General features: G+C 48.7%; 1 protein-coding gene across 2 annotated transcripts in view; it reads right to left on the bottom strand.

The window, feature by feature from the left end:
* The window catches only part of lyn (LYN proto-oncogene, Src family tyrosine kinase), a 167,781-nt gene that overhangs the window by 14,991 nt on the left and 140,536 nt on the right, over window positions 1-12,254 (bottom strand). For both annotated transcript variants that reach the window (XM_072467747.1, XM_072467746.1), the window contains exons 9-10: window positions 5,441-5,623; window positions 3,377-3,453 (exon numbers count right to left, since the gene is read on the bottom strand). In XM_072467747.1, the coding sequence (XP_072323848.1) occupies window positions 3,377-3,453; window positions 5,441-5,623 (260 nt within the window). The remainder of the gene's footprint in view (window positions 1-3,376; window positions 3,454-5,440; window positions 5,624-12,254) is intronic.

Raw genomic sequence — 12,254 nt, forward strand, 5'->3', positions numbered from 1 at the left:
AGGTTTCTGCAGCAATGACCATAAATCTTTCTAAAAATAAAGAATTCCAGAAACTACATTTGGTGATTTTCTGTTCAAAGTCAGACATATCACTATTGAAAAAAACAGCATTTCATTTTTGTTATCCAAAATTAATGTTAAGCATGCAGAGACAAATTAGGGGTCAAATGAAGCAGCAAAATATAGAAAACATTGAAAGAGGGACTCCGGTCCACACCAAGAAACGTCTCTCCCAAACCCTCCTGACAGTGAGAAGGGGGGGAAAAAAAAAAAAAAGAGAAGGGGGGAAAATAAAAGTGAATAAATAAACAAATAGACGAGAGAGAAAGGAAGGAAGGGCGGAAGGTAACCAACCACAACCACCCCCCCCTCCAACAAAAAAAAAAAAGGGAAACCCAAAGCCCGAGGCAGACCCAGCAAGAGCAGAGGAGCAGGGGAAGTGAGAGCAACCCCAGGGTAAGGAACAGCAGCGGGGAAAGAAAGAGAGACAGACAGATGGCTGGAGGAAAGAAAAACACGAAGGTGAAGGGACAGTGAGACACAAGCAGCAGCAGTGAGGGTAACAGTGAGGGTAAGGCGCATGAGTGGCGGACGCGCAGGCAGGCGGCCCCACAAGACGAGACGGAGGTACAGTTGAGCCTGAAAGGGAAAACGATGGCGGAGCGTGAGCAGGACACAGCGACCAGCATAAAGGAGACTCTCTGGTCGGAGCTCCAAGCAATGATGAAGGAGACGACGCACAAAATGCAGCAGACCATCGAAGGCCTGGAAAAGGAAGTGAAGGCGCAGAAAAAAATGATTCTGGAGTTGGAAAGGGCCACCTCTGATCAGAGCGACAGGGTGATAACCCTAGAAGCAGAGGTCAAAAGGTTCGTAACGGCCCAGGGGAGCCTAAGAGGGAAAGTGGAGGACCTGGAAAATAGGCCCAGACGGTAGAACATTAAAATAGTGGGTCTGCCAGAGGGGATAGAGGGCAGAGACCTAACAGGCTACATCACCCAAATGGTGGGCAAGCTAGTGGGATAGGAGGTATTCCCAAACCCAGCGCACAGGTCGCTCCAACCCAAGCCCAAAGCGGATGACCAGCCCAGAGCAATTATTGCGAAGCTGCACCGGTTCCAAAACCGGGAGAGAATCCGAAAGTGGGCCCGGAAAACGAAACAGAGCACGTGGGAAGGGAAGATCATAAGGGTGTATCAGGACATTGGGGTGGACCTAGCCAAACAAGGCAAAATCAGCACTGCACAAAAGCAAGGTAAAATTTGTGATGTTATTCCCGGCCAAACTCTGGGTAACATTTGAGGGGAAAGAGCTGTATTTTAACACCCCAGCAGCGGCTGATGAGTTTGTTAGAGCGAACAAGCTGGGGGAGGAGCACACGCAACCGCAATGAAAGACATGGGGAGGGAAAAGGAAGGGAAAACCCGAACAAAGAGCAGAGGACAGACCGCAAACAAGGGCAATGGACTCATGAACTGTGCACGTGTGTTATGCCTTGCGCGGGAGTGTGCTGTCTTGTTTCAGAGCTCGTCTCCTCTCTCAATGCAATGGGAGGAGGGGGGGGGGGGGATGGAGTGAGGGAATTGAGGGTGAGGAAAGCAAACAGGAGGGCGAGACAAGGGCCAGTAGGAGAAAGGTTAAACAGGCCGAATACTGGGAGGAGGGCCACCGTACTAGCGAGGAGGGCCAGCACAGGAGGGCAGGATGAAAGGAGGGCCGCAGCGCCCCTCTCAGGAGAGGGGGAGCGCCCAGCACAAGGAGGGGATGGAGGAGCAAATGGGGGGGGGGGGGGGCGGGGGGGGGGGGGGGGGAACGCATGGTGGGACAAAGGGACAGGGGCTAGGGAAGAAGGGTAGAGGAATCTGTGTACGCTCCCAACTGGGATGACTCAGAATTCATAAAGAAGACCACGGCAGAAATCCCCGACCTTGACACACACCGACTGATTATGGGGGGGGCGACTTCAACTGTGTACAGGACCCACTGACCGACCGATCAAACCCCAGAGCGGGGAAAATGCCTGGCATGGCTAGGGAGCTAGGGGCCTTCATGGAACAGATGGGGGTGGTGGACACATGGAGGTTCCTGCACCCGAGAAAAGGAGTTCTCGTTCTTTTTGCAGGTGCACAAAGTATATACCCGTATCGACTTCTTTGCAGTGGGGAAAATCGGTGCTCCCAGGGATCACGGGACAGACTACTTCACGATCGTTATCTCCGACCATGCTCCACATTATATGGATGGGAGGTTGGAGACAGGCCGGGCCCAGCACCGCACACGGAGCCCCTACTCTAATCTAAACTACTCTCCCTCTCCCCCACCCCCCCCCCCCCCCCCCCCCCCTCGCCTCTCTCCTCTCCCCTCCCCCACACAGTCTGCTGACGATTAATTTCCCGAAAAGGAGTCGACGAACGGTTGCCACCACCGGGTGAACCCTAACAGTGACCCTCTCAAGGCGAACTTGACTTTCTCCAAACAGAGGAAGCTAGCCATGTCCGATAGCCAGGTCTCCGGCTTAGGGGGCTTTGAGTCCCTCCAAGCTAATAGTATCCGTCTCCTGGCTACCAGGGATGCAAAGGCCAGAACGTCTGCCTTTTTCTCCTCCAGTAAGGGCATTTAACCACGCGTTTCCCAGTACACGCAGAGCCGACCGAAAAACACAAGGCTTTAACACGCCACTTGCGCAGGATAAGGGGCCTCAGCGGGGATCGTGCGGCCGATGTCGCGCACAGCCCTGTTTTGTGCACTGAGGAGCTCCACTCCCCGAAACTCCTCATTGTAGCGAGAGATCGGGGCGCCATTTAAAAATGGCGCCCCGCTCTCCGAGGCCTCCGACGAGAACTTGGCAGTGTCAACCAGGCACCTTGGTAATACCAGGCTAGCACACAGATGGCACTGTCAGGATGGAAGTGCCAGGGTGCACACCGCCCAAAGGGCATGCACCTAGGGGCCTCCAATCCCCTGGAGACCCCCAGGTGTGCCGCTCTGTCCGGTCCCATTTTGTGGAGACTAGTACTGAATGTCTCTCAGAGGTCTCCGAAGCGAAGGAGATAGATTCGAGGGGTACCTCAGGAATCTGCTTATTAAAGTGAGACTAGCCGTCTCGCTCTGATGTATATTTGCTAAAAAAGTGACCTCGCCCACAAAGACCGGTATTTACATTGTATCCTCGAGATATCGTGTTAGATCTCACGTGACGTTGCGAGTCGGATAGATCCCAGGAGCGGGGTCTCCCGGCTTCTACCAGCCACACTCCGCTGGTGCAATGCCTTTCGGCCACCGGGTGGTGGTTATAAAATCGCACCAGTGGTATGGTAGGTAACCATTTTAAATTTACTGTGTGGAAAGGTTAGACCAGATTTGTAGATTAACTTACTTGTGCTGAGAAATCAATCATTTTTGGTAATATAAGTCTCCTCCCTTCATCGGTCTTCAGGAAATCTAGTAAACTACCTGCGTTTATAAAAAGAAACTTAGATAAATGAAGAATAATCAAGTATTTAAGCGTAAAAAGAAAGATGTGATTAAACGCCAATTCGTTCTTTAAATCCCAACAATAATTTTAATGATATCTGTAAATTTTGATGTTTTAAAAGTAGTGAATCCTGAAATAATAGATATTTCTGGGAGGTCAAACTCTGTAGGAATCCTCCGAACTATTGAAATCAGGCAACATTGACGTCAGTGTACACTGTAGCACGTGATTGTATCCCTTCTAGGATTTATAAATTAGGCATTTGGGTTATTCCAATTTCTGCCCTCAGGGCTAGCAAGAATTTGTTCAGTGTTTGCCTTATTGCTCTTGACATCCCAAAGATTGGCTAATCGTATCAAAACAGTGTGATACTGTTTCCAGTGTTCGCAATGGGCAAGGTACAAACCATACCCCATACAGTCTGTGCTTGCAAAACTCAAAACAGTGTCCAACATTTGATGTGATTCACAATTGGATAACATTTGCTAAATAATCCTCAGCATGCTAAATATTATGCTGACAACCAATTTAAGGTAGCTATTTGCAATAATACACAGTGCCCTGTTCTTTGCAGACAGAACAAGTACACACATTGTGACAGTTTCTAAACAAAATAGTGATAGATATTCCCTGGTGCATTCTCAATAGCAACACCTCTACCAATCAGAGGCACTGCCAGCCAATTGGTATGCTGCTTTCATACAGTATAAATTTGTTTCCCCTGATAGTGATATTCTTGTGAATTGTCCTCATGAGCACAAGACAAAAAGCTTTGACAAAAAAATGTCCCCTTTTGGGCAATATAAAAGTTGAAGATGAATTGAGGATAAAATGGGTATTATGTTTCAATCCTAGATTCCAAAATGCAAGCAGGGTCAGATTCACCAAACCTACTAGGATTGTCACACAGGAAACATGGGTGGGATTCTCCAAATAATGGGGCCATGTCCCCACGTTGATGTGAAAAGCGGCGCCAACCACTCCGGCGTCAACGGTCCCCGATAATAGGGAATGCTCCCCTTCCTAGGGGCTAGGTCGGCGCTGGATTGGTCCCCGCAGCTCCAGTCGGCGCAGAACGGCCGGCGCGAGTTCGCGCATGCGCGGGGGGTTCCCTTCTCCGCACTGCCCCCCGGACAATATGGCGGAGCCCACAGGGGCCCGGCGCGGAGAAACATAGGCCCCCACGGAACCGGGCCAGGCCACAGAGGAGGCCCCCATCCCAGGGTCAGATCTCCCCACCCCCCTCCAGGACACCCCCGCAGAGACACCTTCCAGGTCCCACCGTGTGGGACCGGAGTAACCCACACCGGCGGGACTCGGCCGAACTCAGATGCCACTCGGCTCAGAGAATCGCCGGATGGGCTGCTTTTAACTGCCTCCGACCGGCGCAGCGGGAATTCCACGGGCGCCTGAGAATTGGCAAGCCGATGGCGGGGCGAGATTCTCTCGCCCCCCCCCCCCCCCCCCCCCCCCGGGAATCTCCAACCCGGCCCAAGTTTCTATAAGGGCAGCATGGTAGCATTGTGGATAGCACAATTGCTTCACAGCTCCAGGGTCGCAGGTTCGATTCCGGCTTGGGTCACTGTCTGTGCGGAGTCTGCACATCCTCCCAGTGTGTGCGTGGGTTTCCTCCGGGTGCTCCAGTTTCCTCCCACAGTCCAAAGATGTGCAGGTTAGGTGGATTGGCCGTGATAAATTGCCCCTACTGTCCAAAATTGCCCTTAGTATTGGGTGGGGTTACTGTGTTATGGGGATAGGGTGGAGGTGTTGACCTTGGGTAGGGTGCTCTTTCCAAGAGCCGGTGCAGTCTCGATGGGCCGAATGGCCTCCTTCTGCACTGTAAATTCTATGAAAGCTGGACAATTACGTAACCCAGGTATCACGTGCATTTGGGATCATTGAGTTGATGTCAACTCATCAGCCCTGCTTAAAAATAAAGTATCTAATTCCAATATTCATACTCACCATTGGCCATAAATTCAGCAATAATGTAAATTGGATCTCCTTTCGTCACCACTGCGTAGAGCCGCACTAAGCGGTCATGTAAAAGTCTCTTCATGAGATTGGCCTCATCAAGGAAGGCTTCCACGGACATTGTGCCTGGTTTCAAAGTTTTCACAGCTACTTTTGTAGAATTTTTGTAGTAACCTAAAATAGAACACAAATTTCATGAGGAAAGCTGTTAATAAAAAATTATGATTTAGCTCCAAACCATTTTGAGTTGCAATTTCAAGATACAATTTACTTCTCTGTAGTAACATAAATAGATGATAGATATGAGGGAGATCAAACCAATTTAGCTCATTCATCCCAATGAAAGATTTTCATTCTCCCCGTTGCATTATCTGACTCCCCCATTATATCACACAACTCTTTAATGAGGGCAAGTTTTCCCCTCCATTACCTACCCAAATGTCAGTGTCCATTTGTGCTGTTTTTTTGTGACAATCAAACTTTCCTTTCAACACTGTTTAAAAAAAATTAAATTTGAGTATCCAATTCATTTTTTCCAATCAAAGGGACAATTTAGCGTGGCCAGTCCACCTATCCTGCACATCTATTGGGTTGTGGGGCAAAATCCTTTCATCACTGTTACCCAGATATCCTGACAAACTCAAATTGAATACTCAATATTCACTTCAAAGCTGACAGGACTATGGTGAATTACCTGTAGGATTGTTTTAGTGCTGTTCCTTTTAAGATTGTAGAGCACAGTTGTGAAAATCTTTCCTTTGACATAAAGAAGGAGCCTCAGAATTTGCTTCTTACACATACGAACAAGAGCAAAATGGACGATTTGGCCCTTAAGCCTGCTCCACCATTCAATAAGATCATGGCTGATCGGTTCGCGTTTTGAATTTTACATTCCCATCTACCCCAATAACCTTTGCTTCCCTTACCCAACAAGAATCCATCATTCTCAGTTTTCCTTGGAACAGAGGTTGCTGAGGGGAAGATTTAATTGAGGCATAGAAATTAGGGGCCTAGATAGGTTCTTCCCATCAACTCTCTTCCCTGCCTCTTTTTGCCATGACGGCGAAAGGATTTCATGCTGCTGTGCTCAACATTTGAAGCTATATTAATTTTCATTTATCTTTGTCCTTTACTCCTGGATATTTATTTTTCATGCAATTTTGGTTATATGCCTTGAATACATTCCACCTGCCTTCCACTGAGGTATGAATAACTAATTCCCTACGGTCAATTTATTTCATTTCTTCCCACACACTTCCACAGTTGATTCGAGTACAACATTTTAGTATATTAAAACTATAATTACCACGGTGAATGTTTTACAATGTCAAGCACTACTCAAAACTTTTAATTGTAATTTTTCCAATTGCTTGTGAATCAAGAATTAGGCAGTCAACTAAAATTGAATAGGGCTGTTATCAGACCGTAGGGCTAATGATTCCCGACTTGCCTGTGTTGGTTCCAGTAAAGATGGGCAGCACACCAATCTGGTGCTGCCACCAGATTGTCACAGTGGTAACGTAGTGCCAAGTGGCCTGGTGTTCAGCAGGGAACCTAGTAGCATTGTGTTGTTGGTATGTGGTGCAGCCAGCCTTCTGTTTTTAAAGGCAGCTTGCCCCTCAAAAGAAAGGCTGCACTGAATTACAGGAAATTGTTACTGCAATGTCAAACATGGAACATCGGAACAGAGGAAGGGCTTCAGGGTCAGAACATTGGAGCTAGAAGCCTTAAGTAGTAGAGCTAGACAGGAGAAAAGACAACACTTTTCTACTAGGCAATTCTCAAGTCAGCTCTCAGAAGCAATTAGGAGCTGGTGGCCAGGGAGAGGGGTTTGGACACATAGACCTGGCTGCAGTGCCATAAGTCCAGTAATCTCAAGTGAATGGCAATGGTCAGTGAATGAGACTTCACATGACATCTCCTACACATGGCGCTTCCAGCCAGTCATACTATTCAATGTACTCCAGCCCCATCAATTTTCTTGCAGCAGGACTTGCATCTAACATTCAGAAACCCCATCTTACCCTTATATGCATTCCAATGATGTTAGCCTCCCACCAATCTCTCATTGCAAAGTGTATTATGTATTCAGCTTTACTCAAACACTGTGCTACACCACAGATATTTTGCCATCATCCTTGAAGGACAAGGTTGCACAAAGTTCAAGGTAGCAGAGCAGAATGGTAGAGACAAGGATGCTATCATCTCCTGAGTCATACAGAGAAGATGGCTATCGGCATCATGAGACTTGTTGCAGCAGAGTTCATGCCATCCAACACTGCTGTGAACAGCTGCCTAGTGTCTGCTGCCCCAATCCTTCGTCCCTCACTTCAACTTTTCCCTTCTGAGTTTCTGCTTTCAGACACCCAAGAACTTCCATTTGCCCAATCACAGCACTCCAAGGTGAAGATGAGAGAAACAACACCACGTCTTTAATAAAGTGATCAATCACTCACCACCACCAGCTCAGTTATTGGCACTACATAGTGCAAGCGTCCGTCCCGTCCTGTTTATTTCCCGAGTTCCCATTTATTTTAACTTTTTGTCCATGAACCTATAATCGGGATGTGCCTTTAAGCAGGGAATGAGAGTTGCAACAACCTGCTTGGCAGGGCACTGGTTTCCCAGGTTTCATGATTGGAGGAGGAGAAGCCGGATTCTTCAGCATTGTGTAGATCTTAGGAACTGGTTGTGGAGGGAGTTGGTTAACTAACAATCAGCGGGTTGGCTAGGCACAGTGTTCTGCCCGACAATGGTCAGTGGTTCCTGTGTGATGCTTTGAGACAACTGAGCAGAAATGTTTAGACATTGTAAGTGAAAGGAACCCTCTCCTGCCATGACTGAAAGAACCGCTCTATTGTTCTGAAAGCAGCGAGTGCCTGGCACATCCTTTGCTGTACACCTGAAATTATGTCAAGTCTGCAGAGAATATAGACAATATTGCCTGAGAAAATCATTTCAAGCTTGGAAGGAAGTACCAAATCGAAAGCCTGAAAAAGACATTGACTGGAAGTCATCCCACTGCATCGAAGATCTTTCCTTTTATCTTTGCTAATATTTTATTTCCCTTTCCCCTGTGTACGCATGAGTATATATAATATGTATGGGGAAAGGTAATAATAATAATAACTTATTGTCACAAGTAGGCTTCAATGAAGTTGCTGTGAAAAGCTCTTTTGTGAGGGCCACGAAGAATCCAGCACAAGTTTGTAGAACAGAATATATATATATATTTATATTATATATACACACACACTACAGCAGCAGTAACTCCCTTGCTGCTCACTCTCCTCTAGCCGGTTCCAAACTGGCCAGCTTTATTTACGCAGGGAATCTGCTAATGATTTCTCCGCCCCCCTCATTGGGGAAGCTCATATTCCCTGAGGATTGTGGGATTGCCATTAGTCCCCAGCCAGTGGTAAGCAGGCAGGTTATAACATCCCTCCCCCCCAAAGTCCAAGGAATCCATCGAAGACCCTGGCGAAGGAGGGCGTCGGACTTGTGCCACAGGCCGGACACCAGTTGCACGGGGCGCTGGATCGGGACAGAGAATGGCGCTTCCATGATGAATGGCGTAACGGTTGTACATCCACGGCCCGTGGGACTGAGGACTCTCCTTCTGAGGCGGCCTGTGTCTTCATCTCCGAATTGGAGGCCACTGCCTCCGTCATCTCGGTGTCTCCACGTGGTTCTGCAATGACCTGTGCAGGTTGAGTGCAGTGCCAGAGGAAGATCGTGGCACCCTCCACTGTGTCGGGTCTCTGCGGCTGTAGAAATGAGCTCCGGGGGCAGGGAATCTTTGGAAGAGGCAGCCTTCTGGACCGAACGTGGTCTACATGCTTGCACTGGAGACGACCCTGGGCTTGCACCTGGTAAGAGATAGGGCCCGTTCGATGAAAGATAATGCCAGGGCCCCACTGGGAACCACCTGCAAAATTTCGAATGAACACCGGGTCACCAGACTCAAACTGCCTTGCTGCTCACTCCTCTCTAGCTGGTTCCATACTGGCCAGCTTTATTTATGCAGGGACCTGCTAATGATTTCTCCACCCCCCCTCATTGGGGATGCTCATACTCCCCAAGGACTGTGGGATTGCCATTAGTAAGCAGGCAGGTTATTCCTAGTCGCCACATTCAGCACCTGTTCGGGGAGGCCGGTGCAGGAATTGAACCTGCGCTGCTGGCCTTGACCTGCATTACAAGCCAGCTGTTTAGCCCACTGTGCTAAACCAGCACCTGATTAGGTAGTAGTCAGTTACATTTTAAGTTTGTTGAATTATAATACTGTACACAAGGTTACTGGTGTTGTAAAGTTACAAACCTGGTGCCTGTATTGGGCTCAACCAAGGACCTAAGGTATTTTAAATAAAATTAAATTTCTCCTGTGATGTGACTCCAGGTCAAGTGTGGCTGGACTTGACAAGTGCACTAGCCCAGTGCACTGATAATGTACTTGAGGGTAGTATAGAGATGGGATCAGAAGATAGCGAGACGCTGGGTATGAGTGGGCTGTAGCTAGGTCAGGGGTAAAGGATGGTTTGCTCAACTCTCCATGTAGGGACTTCCGGTGGCGTTCGTGAGCGGAGCAGTCGCAGCAAAAAGGCTCCCGCAGGTCCACGAAGTCGGGGCTTTTTCAAGGGGTCTCCGGGTTAAAAAAAATTAAAGTCCTGCGAAATCGGGAGCAGGGGAACTGGGCCCTCGGGAGCGGAGCAATCCGGCACCCCCCACCTCCCAACCCTAACCCACCCAAAACAAGTTCACCTGAGAAGAATTTTATAAAAGAGGAAAAATAAAGTGGTAAAGGAGAGAAGGGAGGGGAGAAGAAAAAGGGAAGAAACACAGAAAAAAAAAAAAGGGGGGGAAGAAAAGGAAAAAAATCCCAGAAGGGAGCCAAAGCAGAGGGAGAAGGGGCACCAAAGGCAGACGGGACAATGGGCAAGCCAGTTCAGTCGAGCTAATCAGCGCACGAAGTGGCAGAACGGAAGTATCGCCGCATCAAAAAGAGCTGGGCAGACAAGTGCATTCTCCCCCGGGGCCAAGGGGGAGCTGGAACTGGAAGGCAGCCTTTGCCGATGCGCTGAGGGAACATCAGCAGGTAAACAAGGCAGAGGCTAGGGCAGACATAGAGGCCGCAGAGCAGGCAGCAATGGCCAAGGCCCTGACGGAGTTGCAGCAGGCCCTGGGCAGAGCAGAGGAGAAATTGGACGCCCAAGGCAAGAAACTGGAAACCCCAGAGGCAACCATCAAGTAGCTGGAGAAAGCAGCGACTGACATGAGCGAACGGATCACGGCCCTGAAGAGGGAGGTGGCGAGACTGGGCGCAACACAGGGGAGCCTGTAGGGCAGAGTGGACGACCAGGAAAACCGCTCAAGAAGACAAAATGTCAGGATAGTGGGCTTACCAGAGGGGATCGAGGATAGAAACCCCACGGCTTACATGGCCGAGATGCTGGGCAACTTAGTGGGGAAGAAAACCTTTCCCAGCCCACCAGAAATGGACAGAGCACACCGGTTGCTGCGCCCGAAGCAGGGGAACACCCGAGAGCAGTTATAGCTAAACTGCACCAGTACCAAGATAGGGAAACAATCCTACGCTGGGCCAGGAAAAACAGAACCTGCAAATGGGGAGGACATGCCATTAGAATTTACGAGGACATTGGGGCAGACCTAGCCCAGAGACGGGCCGAGTTTAATAGAGCGAAAGCAGCTCTTCACAAGAGCAACGTGCGTTTTGGTATGCTGTACCCAGCGAAACTCTGGGTCACATACCAAGAAAGAGAATACTTCTTTACAGTCCCTGCCAAAGCAAATAAGTTTATTGAGCAACACGGGCTGGAAAACCACCAGTGAGGGTAGAAATGAGGGGCCCCTGGCAAGGGGCAACAACACGCCAACGGGATGGGACGAGGCGTGAGGCAACGCCAGGCCCCCCCTGCCCCGTCACGGCGAGCGCACCCTGACAAAGAGCAAACCACTGCCTGGATAGGAGTGAAAGCAACAGGGTAGTTGTTATGGGGGACTTTAACTTTCCAAATATTGACTGGAAACGCTATAGTTAAGAGTACTTTAGATGGGTCTGTTTTTGTCCAATGTGTGCAGGAGGGTTTCCTTACACAGTATGTAGATAGGCCAATGAGAGGCGAGGCCATATTGGATTTGGTACTGGGTAATGAACCAGGACAGGTGTTAGATTTGGAGGTAGGTGAGTACTTTGGTGATAGTGACCACAATTCGATTAAGTTTACTTTAGTGATGAAAAGGGATAGGTATATACCGCAGGGCAAGAGTTATATCTGGGGGAAAGGCAATTATGATACGATGACGCAAGACTTTTGATGCATCGGATGGAGAGGAAAACTGCAGGGGATGGGCACAATGGAAATGTGGAGCTTGTTCAAGGAACAACTACTGCATGCCCTTGATAAGTATATACCTGTCAGGCAGGGAGGAAGTGGTCAAGCAAGGGAACCGTGGTTTACTAAAGCAGTCGGAACACTTGTCAAGAGGAAGAAGGAGGCTTATGTAAAGATGAGACATGAAGGTTCAGTTAGGGCGCTCGAGAGTTACAAGTTAGCTAGGAAGGACCTAAAGAGAGAGTTAAGAAGAGCCAGGAGGGGACATGAGAAGTCTTTGGCAGGTAGGATCAAGGATAACCCTAAAGCTTTCTATAGATATGTCAGGAATAAACGAATGACTAGGGTAAGAGTACGGCCAGTCAAGAACAGTAGTGGGAAGTTGTGCTTGGAGTCCGAGGAGATAGGAGAGGTGCTAAATGAATATTTTTCATCAGTATTCACACAGGAAA

This window comes from Scyliorhinus torazame, chromosome 11, assembly GCF_047496885.1.
Source record: "Scyliorhinus torazame isolate Kashiwa2021f chromosome 11, sScyTor2.1, whole genome shotgun sequence".
Lineage (NCBI taxonomy): Eukaryota > Metazoa > Chordata > Chondrichthyes > Carcharhiniformes > Scyliorhinidae > Scyliorhinus > Scyliorhinus torazame.